Below are 24,140 nucleotides of genomic sequence, written 5' to 3'. Positions count from 1 at the left end.
GGGCACCCTCAGCAAGTCTGCAGATGATACAAAACTGGGAGGAGTGGTTGATAGACCAGATGGGTGTGCTGCCATTCAGATGGACCTCAACAAACTGGAGTAATAGGCCGACAGGAACCTCGTGAAGTTCAACAAAGGGGAAAGTCCTGTATCTGGGAAGGAATAACCCCCATGTGCCAGTACACACTGGTGGCCAATCAGCTGGAAAGCAGCTCTGAAGAACAGGACCTGCTGGTGGACACCAAGCCAAACATAAGCCATCAATGTGCCCTTGAGGCAAAGAAGGGCAACGGCATCCTTGGCTGCATTAGGAAGAACATTACCAGCAGGTCAAGGAAGGTGATCCTTCCCCTCTAGTCAGCACTGCTGACACCACATCTGAAGTGCTGTGTCACTCTTCAGCTCCCCCATAGAAGACAGGCATGGGCGTACCGGAGCAAGTCCATTAGCAACCTGGTTTAGTTGGCCCTGCTTTAAACAGGATTGGACTACATGATGTCCAGAGGTCCCTTATATTCTGTGATTCACAGTTCTGTGATTCCTTCTCGTTTTTCTTTATCTATGGATTGTTCAGGATATTTTCTTTGAAAGTAATAAATATTTTCAGTTCTGACTGGATATGTGGAATAAGATCTTCAACTGGTATCAAACAACACAGGCAAGTTAAACCTAAGATATTCAGTAAGGATACAGAAACAGAGCTAATATTAAAATGTAGTATTTGGTGTGAAGTTTATTAGAACTTTTCTATTTCCACATATAAAAAGCAGCCCAAACACTGTTGACAGAATTAATCCCCAAATAAATCCTCATCCACCTAGCTCAATTAAGATCAGACAAAAGCCCACTGAATTAATCAGAAATTATTTCCATTACTTGAGTATGCATTTGATTAGCCTCAGTGAAGTGATACTTAAAACTGTTGTGATGACAGAGGCACTACAAACACATAAGAAAAGTCTCTTGTATGAAATAACAAACTTGGCTGCTGCACCTTTATCACCAGGAGAATCTAGTAATAACCAGACAAATAACTGCGCCATTCTGTAAGGGTAGATTCTGCCTGCACATATCCCTGGGGCTTCACATGTAAAGACAGCAGTTAGAAATAAAAATACATAGTGTTTAACAACAGTCTATGACTTTTTGTTTGGTACTTTACACCAGTATCACCCATAAACAAATACAATTTCCTTCGGTGCGATTTCTTCTGATACATATCAAAGTAAATGAAAACAAGCCCCTGCTAAGACACAAGAAAAAAGGAAATAGAAAACAAAGCACACCGCATGAGTAAATTGTAATATGTTGTTGACGGAGGATCTTCTTTGCTAGAAGGAGCTTTTTATTAATTAATCAGAGTTTAGTGCTTAGAAATAGAATGGTAGAAGAAAATCTTACTAGTAAAGTTCCTTTCCTTATAGCCTCAGACACCTCTTCTGTCCAGTAAATGGATGAAACACAAATAACCACTTGTCCAGGCCACTGAAGTACCCACGTTTTCCGAGGAACCTTAAAAAAGAAGATCCATTCCAGACACAGGAAGTCATATAAACATATTAGATTATGGCACTCATAACAATTACTCTTCCCAAATTTCTTTCATCTCATGCTGTAAATAAATGAGAATCAGCATGGAAAGCTTTAATACTTTTTCTTCAAGAAATTCAGAGTTATAACTTCAGACTGGTACTACCGAACAAGGAGAGCTGGATTCCACTTAGCTTCAAACATGTTTCCCTGGTTAAGAATTTCAGCAACCTGTTCATGTACAGTTGCTTGTGAAATCTATTTTGTACTATAATTCAGGAAAAATTACCTTGATATATCCTCTTATGCCATCTTGAATAACTTGTCTTACACTGGCCAGCATCATTTCCTCTACTTGCAAAAGCCATTTTTCTACCATGCCCTTCAAAAAAGAAAAACAGATAAGAGCCAATACACATTTCCTGATTATACTCCTCTTAAAGGACAAATTCTTTGAAATGTGTTAGGCTTAAATATGCTTTCTTCTGATCTGGGTGTGGTATACAGGAGGAAGAAAGGTTGCAATTTCCCAAATTCTGACAGGCAATACTGCAGTTTAACACTGTCTGAAGCCAGGTATATCAAGCCAACTCTAAAGACAATCCAGCTGAAGAAACATCTGCATATGTTTCATATAAGCATAAACAAAAAACACAGATCACAGATTGCATGATCAGTTAAGCTTGGTCATTTTAACACAGGACATGGTTTGTGGCTGGAGGATTAAGGGAAAAGGGGCATCTGTAACTCACAACATGCCACACCTTTCATCTCTTTTTGGTTACCATACAGCAATTCAGCTCCACACCTTCACACTGAGAATAGCAGAAAAAAATGTGTCCTAGTTTCAGCTGGGATAGAGTTAACTGTCTTCCTAGTAGCTGGTACAGTGCTATGTTTTGAGTTCAGTATGTGAAGAATGTTGATAACACTGATGTTTTCAGTTGTTGCTAAGTAGTGTTTAGACTAATGTCAAGGATTTTTCAGCTTCTCATGCCCAGTCAGTGAGAAAGCTGGAGGGGCACAAGAAGTTGGCACAGGACACAGCCAGGGCACCTGACCCAAACTGGCCAACGGGGTATTCCATACCATGAGACGTCCCATCCAGTATAGGAACTGGGAAGTGGGGGCAGGGAATCGCCGCTCAGAGACTGGCTGGGTGTCAGTTGGCGGGTGGTGAGCAATTGCACTGCGCTTCATTTGTACATTCCAATCCTTTCATTATTGCTGTTGTCATTTTATTAGTGTTATCATTATCATTATTAGTTTCTTCTTTTCTGTTCTATTAAACCGTTCTTATCTCAACCCGCGGGTTTTGCTTCTTTTTTTTCCCGATTTTCTCCCCCATCCCACTGAGGGGGGGGGGGGGGGAGTGAGTGAGCGGCTGCGTGGTGTTTAGTTGCTGGCTGGGGTTAAACCACGACAAGATGGAACTGAGATACTTTTCAAAACTTGTAATGTTACTATTTCTACTCAGATCCCTTTTGAACTAATGCTCTGAGTCTTCACTGCCAGCCATTCATAATTTCCCTCATTCCTCTCTGTTTCAGCCATGCTGTGCAATGTTACATACATATGTATATAGAGAGCTTTATATAGATGTGTCTGTGTGTGTGTAGTTCTCTCTCTCTCTCTTATCTATCTACATCTTAAAAGTAGTAGGAACATAAAGCTACAGAAAAGTGCCTAGAGGAATTTACCCCCAAATTGGTATGTATTACTCCTTTTTGTAGGAAATCCTTTTTGTTCTAGAATACCAGTCTGCACTCTCACTTCCTCAACACCTTTCATGATCTGATCCTAAATGTTTTAAACCTCATTCCCCCAAAAACATACACTTCAGGCAAAGTAATAATTTAATATCGTATAGTTAAAAAAAAATTACTTTTGCATTCACTGGATAGATTTTATCTACAAAAGGAACAATTTCTTTCTCTGAACTGATCATGCCTACGATCTCCAGATCTTCTGTGAACTCCAGTTCAGCAATTCCTTCAAAACACTTCTTTAAATGTGGTTGTACTCGAAGAGGATCCTTTGTTTCGGACAATATTTCGAGCAGCTCATCATTAGATAGGAAAAAGAATCTGTTAGAAAAATACAATTAATGAACATGCACTTTCCAATCATGAAAATTGTCATTAATAATCTATTAATGCAAGATAGATGTAATTGGTTTTATTGTTGCTTAAGACACTAGTATAACAGAGAGGAAATTATCTCAAATCCCTTTTCATAAGTAATTTTTAACATTATAAAACTTATCACACCTGTTTTTTCCGAATTTCATTATGACCATCCTTTTACGCAGACGAAGAAAGAAGTGTTCTCAAACTCATGCAGGAAAGACCAGATATATCTATGCAGCCAATAAGTACCTTGTAAAAACACAGAATCCTGTTCCTCATAATCATATATAACTCCTACGTATCACACACTTCTGCACTACTAAAGAGGGTAGGGCAGAGACGAAATTGCAAGTCAGACATGGGAAGGTAGCAAGTTCCTTCAAAAATACCCTGTAAGTGATAATGTCTTTCTAATCATAAGTTTACACTGTGGTAGACAGATTTTGCCTCCCCACCCCCTGGCACTGCAAATTTAACTGGAGCTGAAGAAAATTAATGATGTCTGGAGAAAAGAACAGGTTTTCATTTTTTGTTGCATGGGACTGTGCCCCACGTGTTTACAAAATGAGACTTTTCAGTTCAGTAGAAATGGTTTGAAAGACCTCATGGATTTTTGTCTCTAACTTAAGCCTGTTTAATTAATTTACCTTGGGAAAAATAATCTTTTCTTCTCCAAGTAACTATTCAACCCCTTTTGAATGTCTTCTAAGAGAGTATTTGCTTCCTGAAGTCTGTCTAACATCATGGGTTGTTCAGTTGCTACAAGTACCTTTGTGTCTTTCACCTTTGTAAAAACAAAATACACAGCAGAAACCGCTAGAAGTTGCAATAGATTTGTACATCAAAATTGTTATCATCAATCACATACATTGCAGGAGGCTAAAAAGCTATATATTCTTCTCTGTATTGTGCCTTCCTGTTATTAAATACGCATGCATTATTTCATAGTTTTGCTTTTCAGACTATCAGTTTTACCAGTTTGAACTTTACAGACAATAATGCAACAAGGAAATATCCACAGGAATCAAAATCTTTGGCACTTGCTCCTGTGTCTTGAGCTTGCTACATTTTTTTCCATTCACAAATAAGTTCTGTCAAACAGAGCCACAGTACATCACAACTATTCTCTGTTCTTGCCATCTAGGTGGCATTTTTTCTTTCTGATAACACTCCTCTTAACTCAAAAGGATACACCTATTTCAGAACAGGCTTCATGATTCAGAGTCTGAGCTGTTAAGACAGGTCTCAACTTCTATTTAGTTGTACTGATTATTTCAACACTTTTATCACACAATCACACGCTCCCAATGTTTTTGACAAACATCTCAGCTCACACTACCACTAAGTATCTGGCTCTTACCCAACTTCTTAGTTATAGGGAGCTGAACAGGATACCTAATTGCATTTACTACCCCCATTATCTTATCCTGACACACTACCATCTCAGTACGTATTCACCAAAGTTTTGAGTAACCATGCCACCACATATTAGAGAACAATCATATGCAAAAAAACACATTTAGTTGCTCTAATAATGTGTATGCCTTAAAAGCCTAATGCAAAATCTAATCGTATCCAGAGAAGACTTTGTACAGTCAGTGAACTTTGAAGCAGATCCTGAAGGCACAAATCAGTCATCTTTCTACCTAATTCTGATCATTTAACCATACAAAAGCCAGAAAATTTAGAATTAAAATGTTACTTCAGCTCTAATTCACCCTGCAATATCCAGCCTTTACAGAAATCTCAAGCAATAATGATATAATTTACCACTTTTACTGCAAGACTAGGTTTTGGTGGGCTTTAGTAAAGGATTTTCCACTCCATTTTATACCTTCTTATGACTTAAATAGAAATACCTAACTCCAGAAAAGTTAGCATATCTTCATGATAGTAATAATCGTTACCAGATGTGCATAAAAATACATGATTTATTAAATGCGAGCACTTACCACTTGTGCCATAATGTCCTTCCAGTATGAATCCACAATCCCAAACTTTCTGCCCTCTTCAGGCATTTGAGCTATAATGTCTTCTGAACTAAAAATTGGTTCTAAATACAACCATGTTGCCTGACATTTTAACCAGCTATCTAGAATATCTTGCATTAAACACAGCTTATTCTCCCAAGCCTGTAATGAAAACATTTAATATTTAAGCAAAATTATATCAAGAATTAATCTACACTGAGGAAAAGAGCATGAGTTGCTTGGCTTCGAAGAAAAGAAAAAAAAATCCCAAAAAACAGAAACAATTGAACAATTTTAAGAGAGGGAGAAACTTTATTTAAAGAAAACCCCCACTAATAAACATCTGAATATTTCTTATAAACAACAGATGTATTCTTTCACTAGCGCTTTTTACAGCAACTTGTAAGAGAGCTGCCTAAGAAGTGCAGAGATGACTAGCATGACAATCCAGAATATCTTCTTTTAATTCTACTTGTGTACTTTCTATCTTATCGTCAGTGAAAGGATAAAAGCTTAACAAGGTATTCAGCAGACTGAGTAAATGTCAGTTCACAGGCCCTATATGTAGTGAGTTCAATCTTTGGCCCACCAAAAAAGCTATTTCATGCAACTCTAGCAGTAGAAATCGGTTTTAAAACCAGAGAGAGATTCTTTTTGAATAAAGAATTTCAGATAGCATTGCTTTTGTGACTTTGGCAGTCTACAGTGTAAGGGTTATGCAAGGGAATGTATTGCAAGGAGAAAACACAGCCAGCCTGTATTGCTCATTATTGTGCAAGAGGTACATGGAGATTGTTAAGATAGCTCTACATTAATCATTCCCTTTCATTTCACCAGCTCTACTGGAAAGCAGAAGTCAGCTTTACCTACAATTTGGCTAATGTCCTCAGGTAAGGATAGAATTTAGGTCTTAGCATTGCTTACAAATCATCACTATTAGGCCAGAAAAAGTGGTATTAAATACTGACGGGAAAGAAGTCTCTGCTTTCCGCATAATCTTCCTATTAGAAATTCATCATCTTTAACAAAGATCACATCTTTACAAAGTAGTAGGACAGCTAACAAAAAGGACTTCAAAACCCTTATAGATCATGCCAGTACCAGAGAATTACAAATAAATTCTCTCTCACAACTGACAGACCTATGTCTTTTTACACAATGCAGCAGAATTTGTTTAAATCAAGTGACCCATTCCCAAGACATTCAACTAAAACCCCATGATTATGACGACTAGATTAGCAATGCAATTACAATTTCCTTAGCTGTAAAGCAAGCCTTGCATACCTTTGTCTGGAAACCATTAATTCAAAGCTCTTGAAGAAAAATATGAATGTGTGTTCTTAGAAACAATTAAAAACTATATAACTTCTTATCATGCCAGAATACCTTAAAGCATTTAGGGAAAGCATATTATGAGACACGCAAGCTCAACCAAACCAGCTTTTCCTTACCCAGCATTCAGCTTCTATTGGTTTGATGAAGGGAGAGCCACGCATTGTCTGAGTCTTAACAATATGATCATCCAGCAAAAGCTGGACGTCATCGATTGCTGACAGGATGCTGGTGTTCTGTAAATACATCACATTTTGATAAGGCAAATAGCAGTTGCTTTATTTCACCGCTCATCAACCTTACACTCATTCAGCTTCCTGTCTCCCTCTTCTCTATGATGGTTGAAGGTACGAAAGTAGCAAGGCATTGAGAAATCCTGCAACATGTTTCAAGATACAAACGGTATCTCGACAGTACATCTCTGTTTCAAGGGTCAAGAGATATACTGTTTTGTGAATGGCAAGCTAGCCAGGGGTGCTAGTGACTTCTGACTCAATCTTTTGCACTGTAATTCTTGTTTCTTCTGGGCAAGTTAAAATTTCACTACTGTCCAGCTTTCCATACAACACTGGAGAAGCTCTCAGGCTTGCAGATTTGTTAGGATGAATATGTTGAGATCACAAGTTATCCAGATACTAAGGCCCAAATATAAAGATATATAATAATGGAGACATTTGCCTAGGCTCTGGGGTATGATACCACTTGCCATCATGCCACAATGAATGAGCAGTAACTTCCCTCTAATATTTCTCAACTGGTATTCAGAATCAAAGTAATTTTTTTCAACAATATATATATTGATTTGGTGTTTACTCACAGTATCCCTGTACTTCACCAGACTGAACTGCACGTTGACCCACTCGAATTTCATTTTCTCTATTGATTTCTCTAAGGAATACTCCTTACTCGCAGCTGCTCCAATAGGTTCCAGCCTAAATTGAAATGAAACATATCTTTGAAATGTTTTTGCAACATAGCTGAAGAGAAAAAAAAAAAGCAGTTGTCGTTAGAGTTGCATGTCAGACTACCTTTCATATGAATTTGTTCATAATACTATAGACTCTTATTTCAAGGAATATTTTTGCACTTTCAGGCTTACCAAGTTAGAGATATTAATATTAATTTGAAGATAAATACAGACAGAAAATTCTGAATGTGCAAATTAAGTGGTTTAGGAATATGACTCTCTTTTTTGGTGCCTTTGTGCTACAAGAACAACCAATAGTTCTACCCATAGCTTGATAAAATACAGCTGATTTTACAGCACATTCTAACAGCACACAAAAACCCCCAAACAAACTAATGTCTGGTGTCTGACATGAAATACAGTGACTGTCTAAAAAATTAGAATAAAGCTCCTTACTGATCAATATATTTTGAGAGTCCAAATTCCAATATGTTTTTAAGAGTAGTAGTTTCATTAGGTCTGATCTCACATCCTACAATTTCACTAATCTGAAAATAAAGTAAGAAATAAAATCTATTATCAAGATGCATGTTTGTAACAGACTTCTCAAAGAGCAGGAAATAAATGCTAAAGAACTATTAATGCAATCCCCTAATTTGTTCTTCCGCCATAATTAGTGATTCAAAGAAGCTCCTGCCTGTAGCATTTCAAATTTCAAAACTGGATCTATCACATGACAGGATAAAGGATGTTCTTACTGTGAAATACAGAACTATTACTGTATTTCACGGTATGGAATATATGGAGTAGTATATTGAACTGTCAGTTTCTGTGGTAGAATACTCCCACAGTTAAAGCAGAGTTTAAAGTACCTGCTCCCAATGTCTCTCCTTCATTCCACGATTGCAGGCAATCGACAGGACAGGAAGATGCTGTTTAAATTTATCAAGCTTATATTTAATAGTTTCTGGTAAGCCTCTAGGCCCAGCCAAATCTGGAAAACTCTTACTGAGCTTGTACATAGTCCTCCACATATTTCCAACTTCTTCAGTAATTTCATCAGCATTCAACGTCTGGAGAGATCCTGAATACAACAGTATAAAAAAAGCATAGCACACACATCAGCACAAGGAGATTCCCAGGGTGGTTTATTTACAGGTATTTATAATCATTCTCCTTTAACTGAAAATCAACTGTGTTACAAAAAATGATCTTAATACAAAATTCAAGTCAACAACTGTATTTTACATTGCTTAACAGCATTTATTTCTTCAAAATTATTTTCTCATAACTAATTAACCCCTTCACCTTCTACTTAATTAACGGAAAATTACACTTTTCATCAAATGAACACCAAAGCCTCACCATTCATCCATTCCTCAGATTTGGTATGGAAATTATATGCTGTTATCCAAAGTTGCTCAAAGGGTTGTTTGTTTGCAATTATAGTTTGCAGTAGAGGAAATTGACTCTTCTCCCGCTCAAGTAACTCCTCTTCTTTATTAATAGCCTTTAAGGAATAAATAAATAAATAAATAAAAAGTCTGATTTCCATCAAAGATTCCTACTGTTGTTTAAACTTTTAAATAGGTAATATTGAATACAATTATTTTACATGTCATAAAGCCAGCCAGATTTTTAGATTTAGGCCTGTGGATTTTAGGTAAATAAGGTAACTGTGTTCTTGAAAATTCCCCTAGTTATTTGTTGGCATCTTTTACTACTCAAACAATTTTTAAAATCTGTATCTATTTTAGAAATAGATAATGCACCATGGCATACGGTGAAACCAAGGCACACAAGTTACCAACCCACTTGGAAACCTGGATGTAAGCTCCTCAGTCACATAGGCTTGTAGGAATTTTTTTTACCTGTGCTTATTTTTTTCTATTACAGAAACATCTGGGAGCTCCAACCAAAACAGATATTAATTGCTGTGCTTATTCATGGTAAGATCTTGGTTTTGTCCAAAAGAGCTTACAGTATAAATCAATGTGCAAAGATTTAGATTAAAAAAAAGTATTGCCTTCTTCATTTTACAGGTAGGGAAGTGAAGCACAGAGAAATGCTGTCTGAAATGCAGACACTGAATTCAGATTGAGTCCCAAGTCTGTGCTTTTACAATGCCAACAGACCTTTCATAAAACTTTTAATCATTCAATGTGAGATGCAGGCAGAGAAACATAAAGATCCACATTCCAAGATAATTTTTAACTTCGTGTATTCACTAAGCTGATTGTCATGTCATTTATATTGTGTGCATACACCCCTCATTCTGATCATTTATTAAGAAACTTAATTACTTATTCTGATCTACCTATAACAACGTATCAGTGCTGCTAACTCACGCTAATTAAATATACTAGATGCCTTTAAATCAGATTAAGAGTATTGATATGTAGGACTAGCAATTTATCTAAATCCTAAACTCATTTAATTGGTTCAATTTTCTCTTTTGAGTGGGAGTTAATTAAAATCTTGATCCTTAAGGCTCCATATATGCAGAAATCTCATTGTCTCACTCTGATTTAGAAGATTAATTAAGCGTCACAATGCCTGTGAGATCTCTCAAAGGTAACCATTCTCATTTCCCAGCAGAGGCACAGCTGAGACAAACTATTCAACCTAGAACCACACAGTACACTGGATGGAGAGCCCTGAACAGAATCTAGGAATCTTGGTCTTCTGTTTCCTTCTGGCACCTGACACTTCCCTTGCTGTGATATTACACATATTTAATGTCTATAGGCAAGTTCTGGAATGATACAAACAGCTGAAAAACATTTGATTTTAATTAGCGGACAAGGAGAGGGACTGAAAACACAGGTCCAGCAGCACAAACCGTGGTTCAGGGAAAATGCCACCTCCCTAATATTCTGCTCCTGCCAACTCTGCCAGAAGAATTCTGTTTTCCGTGGATAGCATCATGCTACTATTGACTGCTTGGAAACACTGAAATTCAGTATTTCAACTCAGCAGTAGGGATGACTCAGCATACAGGGACAAGAAGATATTTGCCCCATGTTTGTGAATTTGGAAATTTTAAAGCCATCTTGACAATATATGACCAGAACCCTGAAAAAAACAGGGACAGGAACCAAACTTTTGCTCATCCAGCACATTGCAACCCACTCCATACTTGAATAATAAATACTAACCTCAAATTCTGTTACTGCATTATCTAGATTCTTATTTAACTCTTTAAATTTCTCAGCGTTCTTCTTCATTTCTTCTATGGTCATGACATCCCGCTTTTTGTAGCTTTCTACTTCTCTATTATAACCTTCAAGAGTTTCCTCAAATTGAGAACACCTAAGGTAAAGATAGCTAAGGTAATATGATGTTCTGTTTCATTCCTTTTCAGGTTTCATATTTTATTAACTATAACAGGCACTGTCAAATGAAATCTGATCTCAATACTAGTGTAAAGTAATACTATGCAGTTCACAGCATTAGAATTCAAGGTTCATTTTCAAACCTCCCAATTTATTTTGTTTACTTACATTTGCTACTTTTACTACCTGGAGGAAATAAAGGAAGAGTGAAAACAATGTAACAAAACTATGTGTAATGCTGTACTAAGCAATATAACAAGATAAAATTATGAATATTCTAGCAACATCCTTCATTCCTCCTTTCAGACCTGTTTAAGCATAGGAATATTCTAATCCACCCTCATCAACAGTATTTTTCTGAAATCTCCATAATACTGTAAACCAGGTTTCTTCCTTACTTTCTCAGCTCCCTTCCAAGTTCTCCTTCTTTGACATTTTCTCCCTTTTACTGATAATGAAATTTTTCTTTTCTTTAAAAATACCCAGTGAAAGAAAATGTCTTAACACCATACCTTTCAAGCAAAACCATCTCTGCATGATTTCTCCTGTTACACAACTGATCTCTACTGTTTTCAAAGATTGTCTCAATCTGATCAGGCCAATGGAAAACAGTGCTATTCAGGTTTATGTCATCATCTAAAATAAAAAAATATATAGACATCTTTAAGAAAATACCTTTTAACCAATGATCTAATAGAATGGCTGTTGTGAAGAGTAAGCAAAATAGCTAAAACTACATTTAGGAATAAACTGTCTAAGAAGCTACATATTTCAAGCTGCTGGCTGAATTATCTTCACTGCAAAGAGAAGCATTCCCTAAAACAAGTTTGATAGCAAAACTCTAAAATCAAGTTAAGAATGTGAAATTCTCTGAATAAGATCTTAGCTAGGCAGAGAAAATTAGTAAGAACAGCTATTCCAGAATATCAATTCCGTTCAACTACACAGAGAGACAGACCACTCCTAACTAAATATATATACCTACATAAGGTGGATAAAAGTAAAGTTTAAACCATTTTTAGTCCACAGTGTGTAAATGCCGAATTATTCACAAAAGCTAGACCATAACAACTACAATGAGCAGGCATCTCCATCTTCATATTTGTCATTTTGTTCAGTGCACTTAGCTCATTATAACTAACTGCAGGACACATTCTTATAAACCCAGCTAAAAAGAATATGTAATTATGAAATACTGTGCATGCAAACACTCCAGTCCAAAACATAACGGAAAAATGTCCTGGCTTCCATAGGCATCCTAATTTTTATCGGAAATAAATTCTAATAAACATGGCATATTCTAGTTATGTCTATCACTGTCTGATCTGAAAGTGTATTCTGCTTAAGGAGAAAGGATCATCCTGCCACTAAAATGGGTATGCTTTCATATAACTGCTCTACGTTTTTATGTACAGCAAATAACATACAGCATCTGTGAATGGCACAATTTTGCTTTAAATAGTGCAAACTAAAAGCAACTTCTACAGATGTTTCTTCCATCTTGGAGAACAGCCCTCCAAAAATCAAAACCAGCAAACCATCACAGCAGAACAACAAAAGGCCTCCACTGATCTAATACTCAACTGCAGAGATGCAAGTTCTCACATTCTCCAAAAGCTGTCATAGAGCCTTCGAGACACGGCTTTTTAGTTTTTCACTGAAGACTTTTTATTGAATAATGTAGAGGTGTAACACTATTTGGCCAGATTACATGACATTAATCTGATAATGACTAAGACATTCACTAAAACACAGAAAAAAGCACTGTCTGTGCTGTATGCCATTTCTCTAACCATTCCTTCCTGCATTGGTACATTTTAGCTTCTACTAAATTCTTTTTATTTCCTTTCTGTCTCTTTTGGAGCTTTCCATTAGCATTCTAGAAGACGAACATTTATGCATGCAGAGCCCAATATCTATATATAAATATTTTCAGATGGAGACTTTTATATTCTGTAATTGAAACATACCTGAAAGATCAGCATAGTTCATGAGGAATTCCAGCCTATGTGCTGCTTCAGTGACCTCCTGTCTCAGTTTAAAAGCAGTAACTTCACTGGATGTCTTTAAATATGCACCAAATTCCACTAGCTCTTCAGTGTTGAGAGGCACCTCACTCATTCTCTTTGCAATTAAGTTATATTCATTGCAAATTCTACGATAAAAAGAAAACAGACATATCACTGGGATCATAAGTGAACAGAGATGCAAGATCTTGTTAATCAAGTTTGTCTTTTAAACAAGAATATTAAATTGCTTCATAAATTAAGTATTCAGATTGAATATACACAGCAGATAGGCATTTATAAAGGATGCCTTTTTACTTTGCACAATCAGTTATATTGTCCTACTATGTTTACAAGAACTGATATATAATAGAATGATTGCTAAGTTGGTTCAAAATTACAATTAACAGCATATTAACAGTTTCCTTCCTATAGGTTTAGAATTTCCTTTTCAAGACCCGATCTGCTGCAGAAAGAAATGTTTGAAAGCAGTAAGCAAGAGCTCACTTAATCACCCCACAACAATAAAATCAAGTGCATGGTATGAAAAAAGTTATAAAGAGAAAAATATGAAACAATCAAGTTTATTCTACATTGTACATGGGAACAGAAAATACAGAAAGGAAGAAATCCTGTTATTTTCCTTCTTCCCAGTGATACGCTTTCTTGTTCCAGATTCCAGTTCAGTACTGCAATTATCTATACAGACAGCAGGCATGCAACCGGCAACCATACACAAAGGATAGGTTCACTTAAAGCAATTCCAGCCTTCCAAATGTTAGGTCTTCAGCATAAGCTCGTTGTCTAGATCCCTTCCACAGTAAGTGGAGGCAGAGAGGCCCCTCTAGACTGTGGTTCATCTCCACCTGGAGATGCTTTTTAGATAAGTGGGTTAAATAATTTATTTATGGTGATTGTCTCTCTCCATTCACTGTGGAAGTATTCCACAGTGGGGGTGGGGTTTTTTTTTGCTGGGGATATTTGGTGTTTGTGGGGAGTGGGGGTGTTTTTAATTCACAGAAACAGGATTATTCCACTACATTGGAGTCAAATTATATTTTCAAGGTCCTTTTTTTTTTTCTTTCTTTAAACTTGCCAAGATATGACATCAGGACTACTACTTTCCTGGGGGGGGGGGGGGGGGGGGGGGGGGGGAAGAAAAAGAAAATGAAAAAAAAAGTCAGGGACAAGACAAATGCAGAACTGCATAGTACATTCTTCATGCTGATTTAGCTGGACACCAGCAGGGGAAGCAAGGACCTCAACCCAAATCCTAGAAGGTCAGTAAATGAGGAAAGAACAAGGGCGTACTTTCAGTTTAATCTCTATGTACATGCTATACAGACTAAATTAGATATTTATTTACAAGTATTTCTGTTCCTGTTAATTTTAAATACCCACTTTGGTGTCCTTACATGTCTGGTCAGCACTAGAAAACCCAGCAGATGAATAAAAGTTATCTCATCCACAGATATACAGCATCGGTCCACACAGACAGCAAGAACCATGCATACTAACAACATGTACCTTCTATTTAACTCTCTGTTTTCCATCACTTCAAATTCAATCAATCTATCTTTAAGATTTTGGGTCCGACTGCAGAGTTCCTCATTCAGTTGTACAGCATCCAGACAGAACATGGCCAGAGGGACAGTGACATGCATGGAAGCAATCTCTCTTTTCAGTTTTGTTAAGCTGTCAATCTTCTACAAATGGAAAATAATACATCTGTTATTTTTCCTTAAAATCTATAGATGAAAAATGTTAAACAACAACTAATTAGTTCCCATCCAGCAAATGGATAATATATTCCAAATACAAGAAGGAACAGCTATTTTTTACCTTTCCAGAGCTCAGCTCCTATCCACAGATTCCAGGACTGAAAGCTTTGCACAGTAATGTGCCATATTAAGGAATACCACAAGTTGCCTAAAGAAGTATTTAGCCATATGCTAACTCAGGAATGCAGAGAGAAAAGTAGACATGCCTGACTAAGGACAAGACAGTCAAAAGACCAGTAAGCTGCAGATTCACCAAACACTCTGGGCAGCCTTCCACTGGACTTAGCTACTAAGACCCAACAAAACCCATAGAAGGAGGCCATAAAAAAACCTCCTTCTACATTTGCACAGCAGCCCTACAGTAAGAGACTATGTAAATTGAAATGGCTTCTCTAGTATTTATTCCCAAAGCTAAAACAAGTGATTTGAATGGGAGTTCTTTAGGTAATATATTAGGAAGTCAAGTGTGATGTGTTAGCTGCTGTATGAACATGTAGCAGTTGTCAGTTACAAATTACCTCTGTAAAAGCTTCTAAAGAATGACCTTCCTTCAAGAAATCTGTGACATCTTGCTGTGCATTGTTGTTCAAAAGATTGCTGTATTTCCTGTACACGTTTAAATACCTTAAACACAGGAGATCACAAAAACAAACTTAAGATTCCAATGTGAAGATTCTCTACCATAACAAACAATCAGCTCAAACTGTTTGTTTGAGTCAAATGGATAGTGTTATTAATCTGAGGGTTTGGATAGGCAACAGAGTTAACAGCCAGAACTTACTTCTGGGGACCAAGTATGTTGCTCTCAAAGATCTTTTCAAGTTTGTTCACATACTCTGAAAACAATGATTCCTCTGGTTTGACTGTACTGAGAGTGAGATCATCTCTTTTTAATTCTGGAAATAGAAATCTTTCTACCTAAAAGGCACCATTGCAAATACTGTAATAACACATATAATAGAGAAAATAATGTATTCTATTACCCCTTCACCCACCACTTCAAAAAAATGTTTTATTTGGCAAAAACACCACAATGTGAAAAGGCTCTGATTCATAATTAACACTTGGTTACACACATAGTTTGCTTTTGAAAACTATATGAAAGTGAAACCAGGGCTTTAATATAACTTGAATCTGAAAAAAACAATTCCTATGTTATCTTCTATAATTACAAAAGTTCACACAGTTCGTGAAACATGACCATTATCTTTATCTTCTATTTGTCAGTTTTCTGCCTCATTCATAACTTTTTATATCATAGACAGGTTTTATCCATATTGTATTTTGTATGCAGCTGTAATTTATCCAGTACCTTTGGAAGTTCCTCAGCACTGTGCAGGATATCCCTGAAGCAATGACTGATTAAATCCCAACATTCTTCCAAAGGTGGCTCAAAGACAATCTTGGGTTCTTCCACACTAAGTCTGACTGTTAGTATCTGAGGTACAAAGAACTGCATTTCTTCATACGGTTCTGTAAAATCACTTCCATCCTTAGTGAAAAGAATGAAAATTATACATGCCAAAGAAATCAGCTATAACAATAATAATTTTTAAAAGATTCAAGCTCTCCCAAATCTCTTAACTACACAGCACCAATGGGATCTTCTTCCCTGATTTTTATTCAAAACACTGATGTCCCAATACACAAGATTTTAAGGTGCCAACTCCTAAATGAATCTATAAAAGTTGGAATTAGGAAACTGGATTTAAGCCTAATTGCCTTGATTTTCCCTTAAGAAACAGAAGTAAAGCACTAATTACCATACAGAACAAAAGCTCTAAAAAAAAAAATCCATAATGCCTACCAGAAACCAAATACAAGATCCTGGTCTTTTAATTGCCTTGTATGGTTAGTAAGAACTGCCCTACTCCCAAATTGCCTTTACAGTAATGGAGTCCTAATCCATGACTAGACTCGTAATGTAGATGCTATAATGATTTAAAAACAAACAAACAACAAAAAACAACTGAAAAAAACCACCAAACCCCAAGCAACCCACAGGACCAAAAAACTAAAAAAAATCCCCAACCATGAGCAACACCATCATCACCTGGATGCAAGGCTTAGCATAAGGTTTGACAGCATATTGTAGGAAGTGTGATCCTCTGGCAGCAATGCAGTATTTAATCTGCCACATTTATTCTGTTTAAATATGTTTCATTTTGTCTTATCATCCTGAGTGATCTGCTAAGAGGCAACTTTATTGTAGCCAAAACAGTGGTAAAAACTCTTATTGTGTAATGCTTATTATTATAATGATGTGCATTACTTGAAATAATACAGGGCACTCATTTGGTGTAGACAGGGACACTGCATCCATAAATTACCTCTGCAAAGGATTACATGCATGACTATGCACACTTTTGACTTCAAAGGGGATTATTCATGTGCTTTCAGAAAAACACATTTAAGTGTTTTGCCTGGTTAAGGCCAAGAAAAATAAAACTAAAAATAAATTTAAAAAATGCACACACACTCAAAACAGAGTTGAAAACTCCTGTAAACTGCTAGTTGTAACCTTAGGCCTGCAAAATGATTATTCAAGTGAGCAGTTCTTGACCATACAAAAAAAAAAAAAAATCCACTGAGTATGCACAACTGTTTGAAAGATCCAGCCATGTTTTATGGAGGCAAGAGCTATCTGGGATATTTTAGCCTTCAAAGAGCATTACATTTTATGGCTATATGAATTATTATCTCCATGTAACACTGAAAACTATAGATATACTTCACAGCGTATACCTTGTGGATCATAAAAAATGCAAGAAGATCTTCTAAGGAGTTAACAACCATCTCACGTAATTGTAACGACATTAGAGTTGCCACCGAACGAAAATAGCTTTCAACTAGCTGAGAGGAATCACAGTCATTTTCAGGAGCAAAATGAAGCCATTTCCTTTTCTCATCACGGAAAATGGATGCACAAGTTGGGATCCACCTACAATGAAATAATATGGGGACAAAGTTTTAAAAGCTTTAGTCTTACTTTGCTCCTTGCAATGAAATCTGAACTCAGAAATTACCCAAAGAATGAGCAAAATTCAAAGGGCTAGTAGAGCATTGACAGCTAGATGTCAAACAAAACTATACCTTCCAGGACTTAGAGGAAACCTGAATTTTTAAGCTAAGGATTCTTGTTATAATGGGCCCCTACTATTAGTTTAAGTTAATATCAATAGACAAAATACTAGTGGCAATATTAAATTATTAGTCTTAAATGGGAAACTTGAGTTTGGAAGAGATCTCAGGTGGCAGAATGCAGTCACCTTATATCATGGGCCATTACCTCATATAATCTCTTTCTTACATTGATTGATTTCCGTAATTAAAAAAGTTAGGCTTTCTGTCACCATTTTTATAGATTTAGACTCCACTCCTCTCATGGTTAGAAACCTTCTAATTTCCAGTCTACATTTATTCATAGTCAGTTTATTCCCATTTGCTTTTGCACATGCACTTTTGCAGTTTCAACAGGTCTTTCAGCATCCTGATGTTTATCCCTCTCTGCTATCTTCCCCTCTGTTTTGGCAGCCTTGTGGTTGGGACTAGTGTCATCTCAGTCTAAGATCTGTTTTAAAAAGGGAGCTTCATGTAAATCAGACCCTAAGATACCCTATTTATCTACTGTTACTACTGTGGTACTGACTTGTTCTGAAGAATATTGTGAGCTTCCACACAGTGTCTTCGAATGACCTCCTCAAATTCAGTAGGCAACAGTGGCAGGTCTCTACAAAGCATTTCTTCAGTGCGAACAAACCTTAGATGACTATACCTATGGAAGTAAAACAAATAGTAGGTATTTTATGGAATTCTGTTTAAAAAAAAAATATAGCCAGGAAGGTCTCCTATGTATCTATAAACACTAATTTCACTGATGCATATCACTTCATTGCTAAGCTGTCCAACAAGCGCACTTCTAATGCTTGGGGTTGGGTATTTTTTGCTATCGGCAAATGTAAAAGGCTTCACAAACTTCATTTTGTACTTGCTATACTTAAAATTGTGTTAAGTTTTTGCTAAAATGGTCAGAATAATTTCTTGTCCATTTCCTAGATTCATTAGTGTATCCAGGCATTAAAGTACATACAGAACGACATCTACTGCTTCTATTCTATATTAATAGTAGTAAGTACCTATCCTGGCTACTGTGTGGGGAAAAAAATAAAATTGCATCAGCGTGGCCTATATCACAATCTGTAACATACAAGACCTTAAATTCCTGCAAATTTTACTTAAATGCAAAAACAGTTCTCAGGATTACCAACTACCATACTTAACTTCAAAAGAAAACTTATCTCAATTTTCAAAAGTCCCCAGAACAACTTCCAAGTACAGACATTTGAAAGAGACTCAATTTTAAGAGTTAATTTTGTTAATTGTCAGGAATCAAGATGACAATTCCAAATCACTATTTACTTGAGCATTGAATCTTAATTTAGGGAAAACATCTTTTAACAAAGGGGATGATCTTTTCATAGCATGGAGTTACCCATTCTTCACTGTGGACACATAGAACATGTTCATGCTTGCATTCAGAGTCTGCAGGAAACAATCATTTTACATTGAAATTCTCACAGGCTCAGAAGAAAAAATTCTTTAGAAAACAGAACAGGTTTTGCCACCTTCTCTCTACTGGCTCCGCCAGGATGTCCACAGCATATGTAGAGAAGTCAGCAGATGCACTCTCTAACCAAGTCATAAAATAAAAACATTCTCAATTTAATTAAGATCCTATGAACAAGACATCTTACTGAGAAAGCCAGAGCTGTTGCAAAGTGGGCATCAATGGATTCACTACAAATAGATTCTTTTCATTCCAGCTTTTTACTTCCTCATAAGAGCTGTGCCATGGCACTGGTGCACGGACAACCCTCCGGGGAAAAGGGCATGGGGTACTTCCAATGAACAGTCTCTCTCTCTCAGCTGGATCCATCAAGATGTAATCAACTAGAACAAATCATATATATCATGGTGAGACTACAGGTATGGTCAAAATCTACATATGAAAACACAGTATCTCCATAGTTCAGGAAGTCATAGAATTCTGCACATTTAGAACTTATACACTGTCATATAGTTACTTGCATGTTTTTAGGATGAAATACAGGACAATACTTAAATTACCAATTTGACTACAAAATTATTTCAGAAAAAGAAAAGAAGAATTGGTCCTGGTTCTAAAAATGGGAGGCAGGAGAAACAGCTTTTCATTCTGTCTTTCCAGTTGAAGCACATTTATTTCATGCTTCAATTCCTCATCCATAAACCAGGGGTGGCAATATCTCCCTTTCAAGGATGATTTTTAGAAGGCTTCTTAAATGTTTGTGAAACACAGAAATCTTATGAATCATCTGTTGCATGTAGGAAGCACATGACATTGAAAGGGCTGATCTATGATCTGCGAAGTGCCAAAACTCACATGCTACCAGTTCCATCGGACCAACGGCCTATTCCATATGAGATTAACAAAAGCTGGAAAGCTGACTTACTACCCCTTGTTGACATTAGCATTACCATGAAAAGGGACTGCAAACACTAAAATGGTGTCATTGATAAAAGGCAAATTAAAGGGTACTTAGAAAGATATCAGAGACTATACAAGGCAGAGTGAAAACTGTTTAATCTCTCCTTTTTATGTTGTCATGAATGAGAGGCCACACCTACTCACTGGTCAACATAATTAAGAAAATTGAAAGGAATTATTTCACATGTGGAAAACCCAAGAAAACCATCAGACTACTGGAAAGCAAATTAAAAAATCTCATGTTCTATGAACTGTCTCTTTCACATTCACTTTCAGATGGGCATTTCAAGGATTGAAATGAATTTCAAGGATTGTGACATTCTTTTGTATTTATGTATATACGATGGTCTTCTATTTGTTGAACATGAGCAGTGTAATCACGCGCATTAATGTATCATCTAATTTTCCTTATTCCTGTGATGTCTTAAATGAAATTCTTTGAACACGTGACATGATCACAGTGTAACATCTGCCTTCACTGGAGTTATGAGACAGATGAATTTGGCTGTTAATGGGTATCACTGACTTACTGCAGAATAACAAAAAGTTAGTCTGGGAAGTGTCTGTTAAAATAGCCTACTTTACCCTCTCCCCACATCAGGATCAAATATACTTAGACTGCTGTTGACAGATACTTGTCTATCATGCACTTCAAAGCATCATTCATCAATGAATCAAAGCACATTCATCAACGAATAGTCTGCTGCAGTGATTCATGATCTTTATAGTCACAATGTCTAATTTCTTCTCTAATTTCTTTTGCTACAAATTAAGATGATTACTCCTTGTCCACCATCATTTGATCAACCTCCTCTTTATACATCTGATGAGATGATGCAGAATTATGCATTTTGAATGTGATTTGGATTTGAATTAGGAATGGGGAATTGTATAAGTATGGACAAAACAATTCTATGCACCCAGAGCTACTCAGCTTGGACATGACTATATTTAAGTGATGGGATGTAGGGTTTAGTAAATAGATATTTGTTGAAACTAGAATGTTATGTAGCATGAGTTCTACTGACCTCAGAGGAATTCTCCATGGGTGCTAAGAATAGAATGCAGACTTGCTTTCAAAGTTCAATAAATGTCTACGTACTCTGAATTGCTAAGAGATTTTGAGTCTCACCAATGGCTTTCATGAGGCTGATATGATAGTCTGCCTTAATCTCTTCTTTTAAACTTGCAAGTAAATTCTCCAGGTCTGGGTTAGCAAGAATGTGAGTTGGAATATGCTTTAAAATTACATTCATCACTTCTTTATTCTGAGGTGCCAGCATGTCTTCATGCACTCCATTATATATGTAGTAACAGTACCGCTGAAAAATAATGTTAAAAATATTACACTTACTGTATGAATTTTCTGACAGATAATGAATTACTACAAAATATTTTTAGCTTTTCTGTCACTTGAACATTTTCCGCAATTGAAAGGTGTTTGAATATAATGGATTTTGGCTATATATCTCGGTTCTTTTTAAAGCACTGCCAATGCCTGACATTTTTACAACACTTCCATCTGTTTTGATGTAAGCATATATACCAGTAGAACTGAGTGTAGCATATTAAATTACTGATCTCTGAAGTACTAGCCAATGATGTGAGAGGTTAAGAATTTGGGAAGATACTTCTACTTGCAAACCCATTAGAACAAAAATCAGACTGAGTAGCTAGAAAGAGAAACAAATGGGAAAGGAGTTGACAATATTTAACAGCAGTTTGCTATATTGAACATTCACATCTTCTAAACCTCATGTACTGCCTTCTTTTTTCAATTACTTTTAACTAAACAGTTTACAGACATATATTGCAGATGATTACTGCTGCTACTTTTATCTTAAAAAGAAATTATATAAATACCTCTATATCATTTCTTGAAGGTGGCTTTTCTTGCTTACTTATCTCCTTCTCACGTAAGTACATGACAACAAACTGTTCTTCTGGGGTCAATGGTTGGCTGTCTGTATAATGTATGACACGTAATTCTGGCATATGAGCAGGTGCACACAGTGAAATGGGATCCAAACTGTTTAACAAATTTGATGTACTTCTGAAAAAAAATAATACAAGTTTAGTGAATAAAGAAGCAGTAATGGATTCTTAAATCACTATGGACAAATTACAAGCATTATATAAATCACTTACACTGCACTGAGGACAAGTACGACCTATGAAGTATTTAAATTACTCATAAAAAACCCTCAGTAAATTGTATAACATAGCATACTACTTTAACAGAAAAAATACAATCATGTAAACCTTACAACTGCACACTATCACTCAGACAGGCAGTATCTTATAAGTAATTTTATCAGAGCCAGACCTACTAGCGCTATTATTTAGGTTGCCCAAGATCTCCACCTATTTTCAGGTGATTATCTTACCAAAACCTTAACAGTCTGAGCCAAAAGTTCAAATTGGCTGATTTGCATAAATGTTACACTACAGACTTCTTTTTCATTATTATATACTGTTTTCTATAGGGCCTTTGTCCACACTGCTCATGATGAACAATACTCAGCCAACAAGCTGTCACTCCATACTTGCTTTACTTCACATTATGAAGTCCTTAGTTGAAGAGAATTTAAATATCCCTTTTGTCTTTTTTATGGTACTCATCACCATGTTATCTTAACAAGGAGTAAGAAAGTTACTGTCATAGCAGTTCCAGAGAGGCTTACTTCCTTGCTTTACAGATGAAGAACACAAGCACAAAGAAGATAAAAAGAAATACTACAGCAGAGCACCCAATTTGACACAACTCTAGGAGCATTACAGAGCATTTAAGCACTCACAGCAAAACTGAGAGTTTTGCATACAATCTGCATCTCTATTAACTAAACTTTGGGTTCTCAAGTCAGTAATCATGAAAGGAAGACCTTTCCTTTAGCATGCCTAAGACTGAAATTCATCCTGCCACAAAGAAGCAGTTAAACGTGCTTGCTTAGCACACCATGGAATTCAGTCTTGATGCACATACATTTTTTTGTAGAGACTTAACATTTAATGCTTGGATGCTTAACATCCAAGAAATATTAAATCACAACTCAAATATCTAGACTGATTGTAACAATCTGTATCTTTATAACATTACAGTACATTACCTATTGGAATTCCATTGACTTCTTTGTGTAAGTTTGAGCTTTCTCCTAGAAGGATCAAATTCTTTTGAAGCTTTAAGGACCAGTTAAGAATATCACACACAGGAATATTTTTCAAATAAGATATTATTTCAGATTGGTGAAAAACAGAGCTAAGTCAATTGATCAGATAATGAAATAACAGAAACTACAATGTCACAAAGAAGCCTTTAGTTTTGACTTAGCATTTAGCAAGACATTAAAATGATGTGTTAAATAATCTTGCTGATTCTGGGACTATAAACTAGCTTCAGGAAAGCATTCAGCTCATGCTTAAGACTTCAGTGCTTACTTCCCTCCCTGCACAAACCATGTTTTCTGCACTGGGACTTTCTATTTTGAATGTAAAAGCACTTCTATAAGATGTATAGTTCCACCAAATACACTGCACATGAAAAATCTGAGAAGTACAAACTATTACCATGTGCTTTTCAGAGTACAAATAAACAGGTCTTTTAACAAAATTAATACATCATGCCT

At 36.2% G+C, this 24,140-nt stretch overlaps 1 protein-coding gene across 1 annotated transcript in view; it reads right to left on the bottom strand.

Moving 5' to 3' along the window:
- Positions 1-24,140, bottom strand: part of DNAH3 (dynein axonemal heavy chain 3) — a 62,393-nt gene that overhangs the window by 33,346 nt on the left and 4,907 nt on the right. The window contains exons 5-27 of the mRNA XM_052772421.1: positions 23,625-23,694; positions 22,381-22,570; positions 21,650-21,839; positions 19,745-19,940; positions 18,640-18,765; positions 17,736-17,931; positions 16,303-16,482; positions 15,772-15,908; positions 15,509-15,614; positions 14,737-14,915; positions 13,174-13,358; positions 11,716-11,839; positions 11,027-11,180; positions 9,234-9,378; positions 8,741-8,952; positions 8,325-8,416; positions 7,779-7,893; positions 7,081-7,197; positions 5,612-5,791; positions 4,307-4,443; positions 3,416-3,617; positions 1,820-1,912; positions 1,402-1,512 (exon numbers count right to left, since the gene is read on the bottom strand). Coding sequence (XP_052628381.1) covers positions 1,402-1,512; positions 1,820-1,912; positions 3,416-3,617; positions 4,307-4,443; positions 5,612-5,791; positions 7,081-7,197; positions 7,779-7,893; positions 8,325-8,416; positions 8,741-8,952; positions 9,234-9,378; positions 11,027-11,180; positions 11,716-11,839; positions 13,174-13,358; positions 14,737-14,915; positions 15,509-15,614; positions 15,772-15,908; positions 16,303-16,482; positions 17,736-17,931; positions 18,640-18,765; positions 19,745-19,940; positions 21,650-21,839; positions 22,381-22,570; positions 23,625-23,694 — 3,437 coding nt within the window. The remainder of the gene's footprint in view (positions 1-1,401; positions 1,513-1,819; positions 1,913-3,415; positions 3,618-4,306; positions 4,444-5,611; positions 5,792-7,080; positions 7,198-7,778; positions 7,894-8,324; positions 8,417-8,740; positions 8,953-9,233; positions 9,379-11,026; positions 11,181-11,715; positions 11,840-13,173; positions 13,359-14,736; positions 14,916-15,508; positions 15,615-15,771; positions 15,909-16,302; positions 16,483-17,735; positions 17,932-18,639; positions 18,766-19,744; positions 19,941-21,649; positions 21,840-22,380; positions 22,571-23,624; positions 23,695-24,140) is intronic.

Source organism: Harpia harpyja, chromosome 21 (assembly GCF_026419915.1).
Source record: "Harpia harpyja isolate bHarHar1 chromosome 21, bHarHar1 primary haplotype, whole genome shotgun sequence".
In the NCBI taxonomy this organism is placed as follows: domain Eukaryota; kingdom Metazoa; phylum Chordata; class Aves; order Accipitriformes; family Accipitridae; genus Harpia; species Harpia harpyja.
This window is presented reverse-complemented; position numbering and strand designations above follow the sequence as displayed.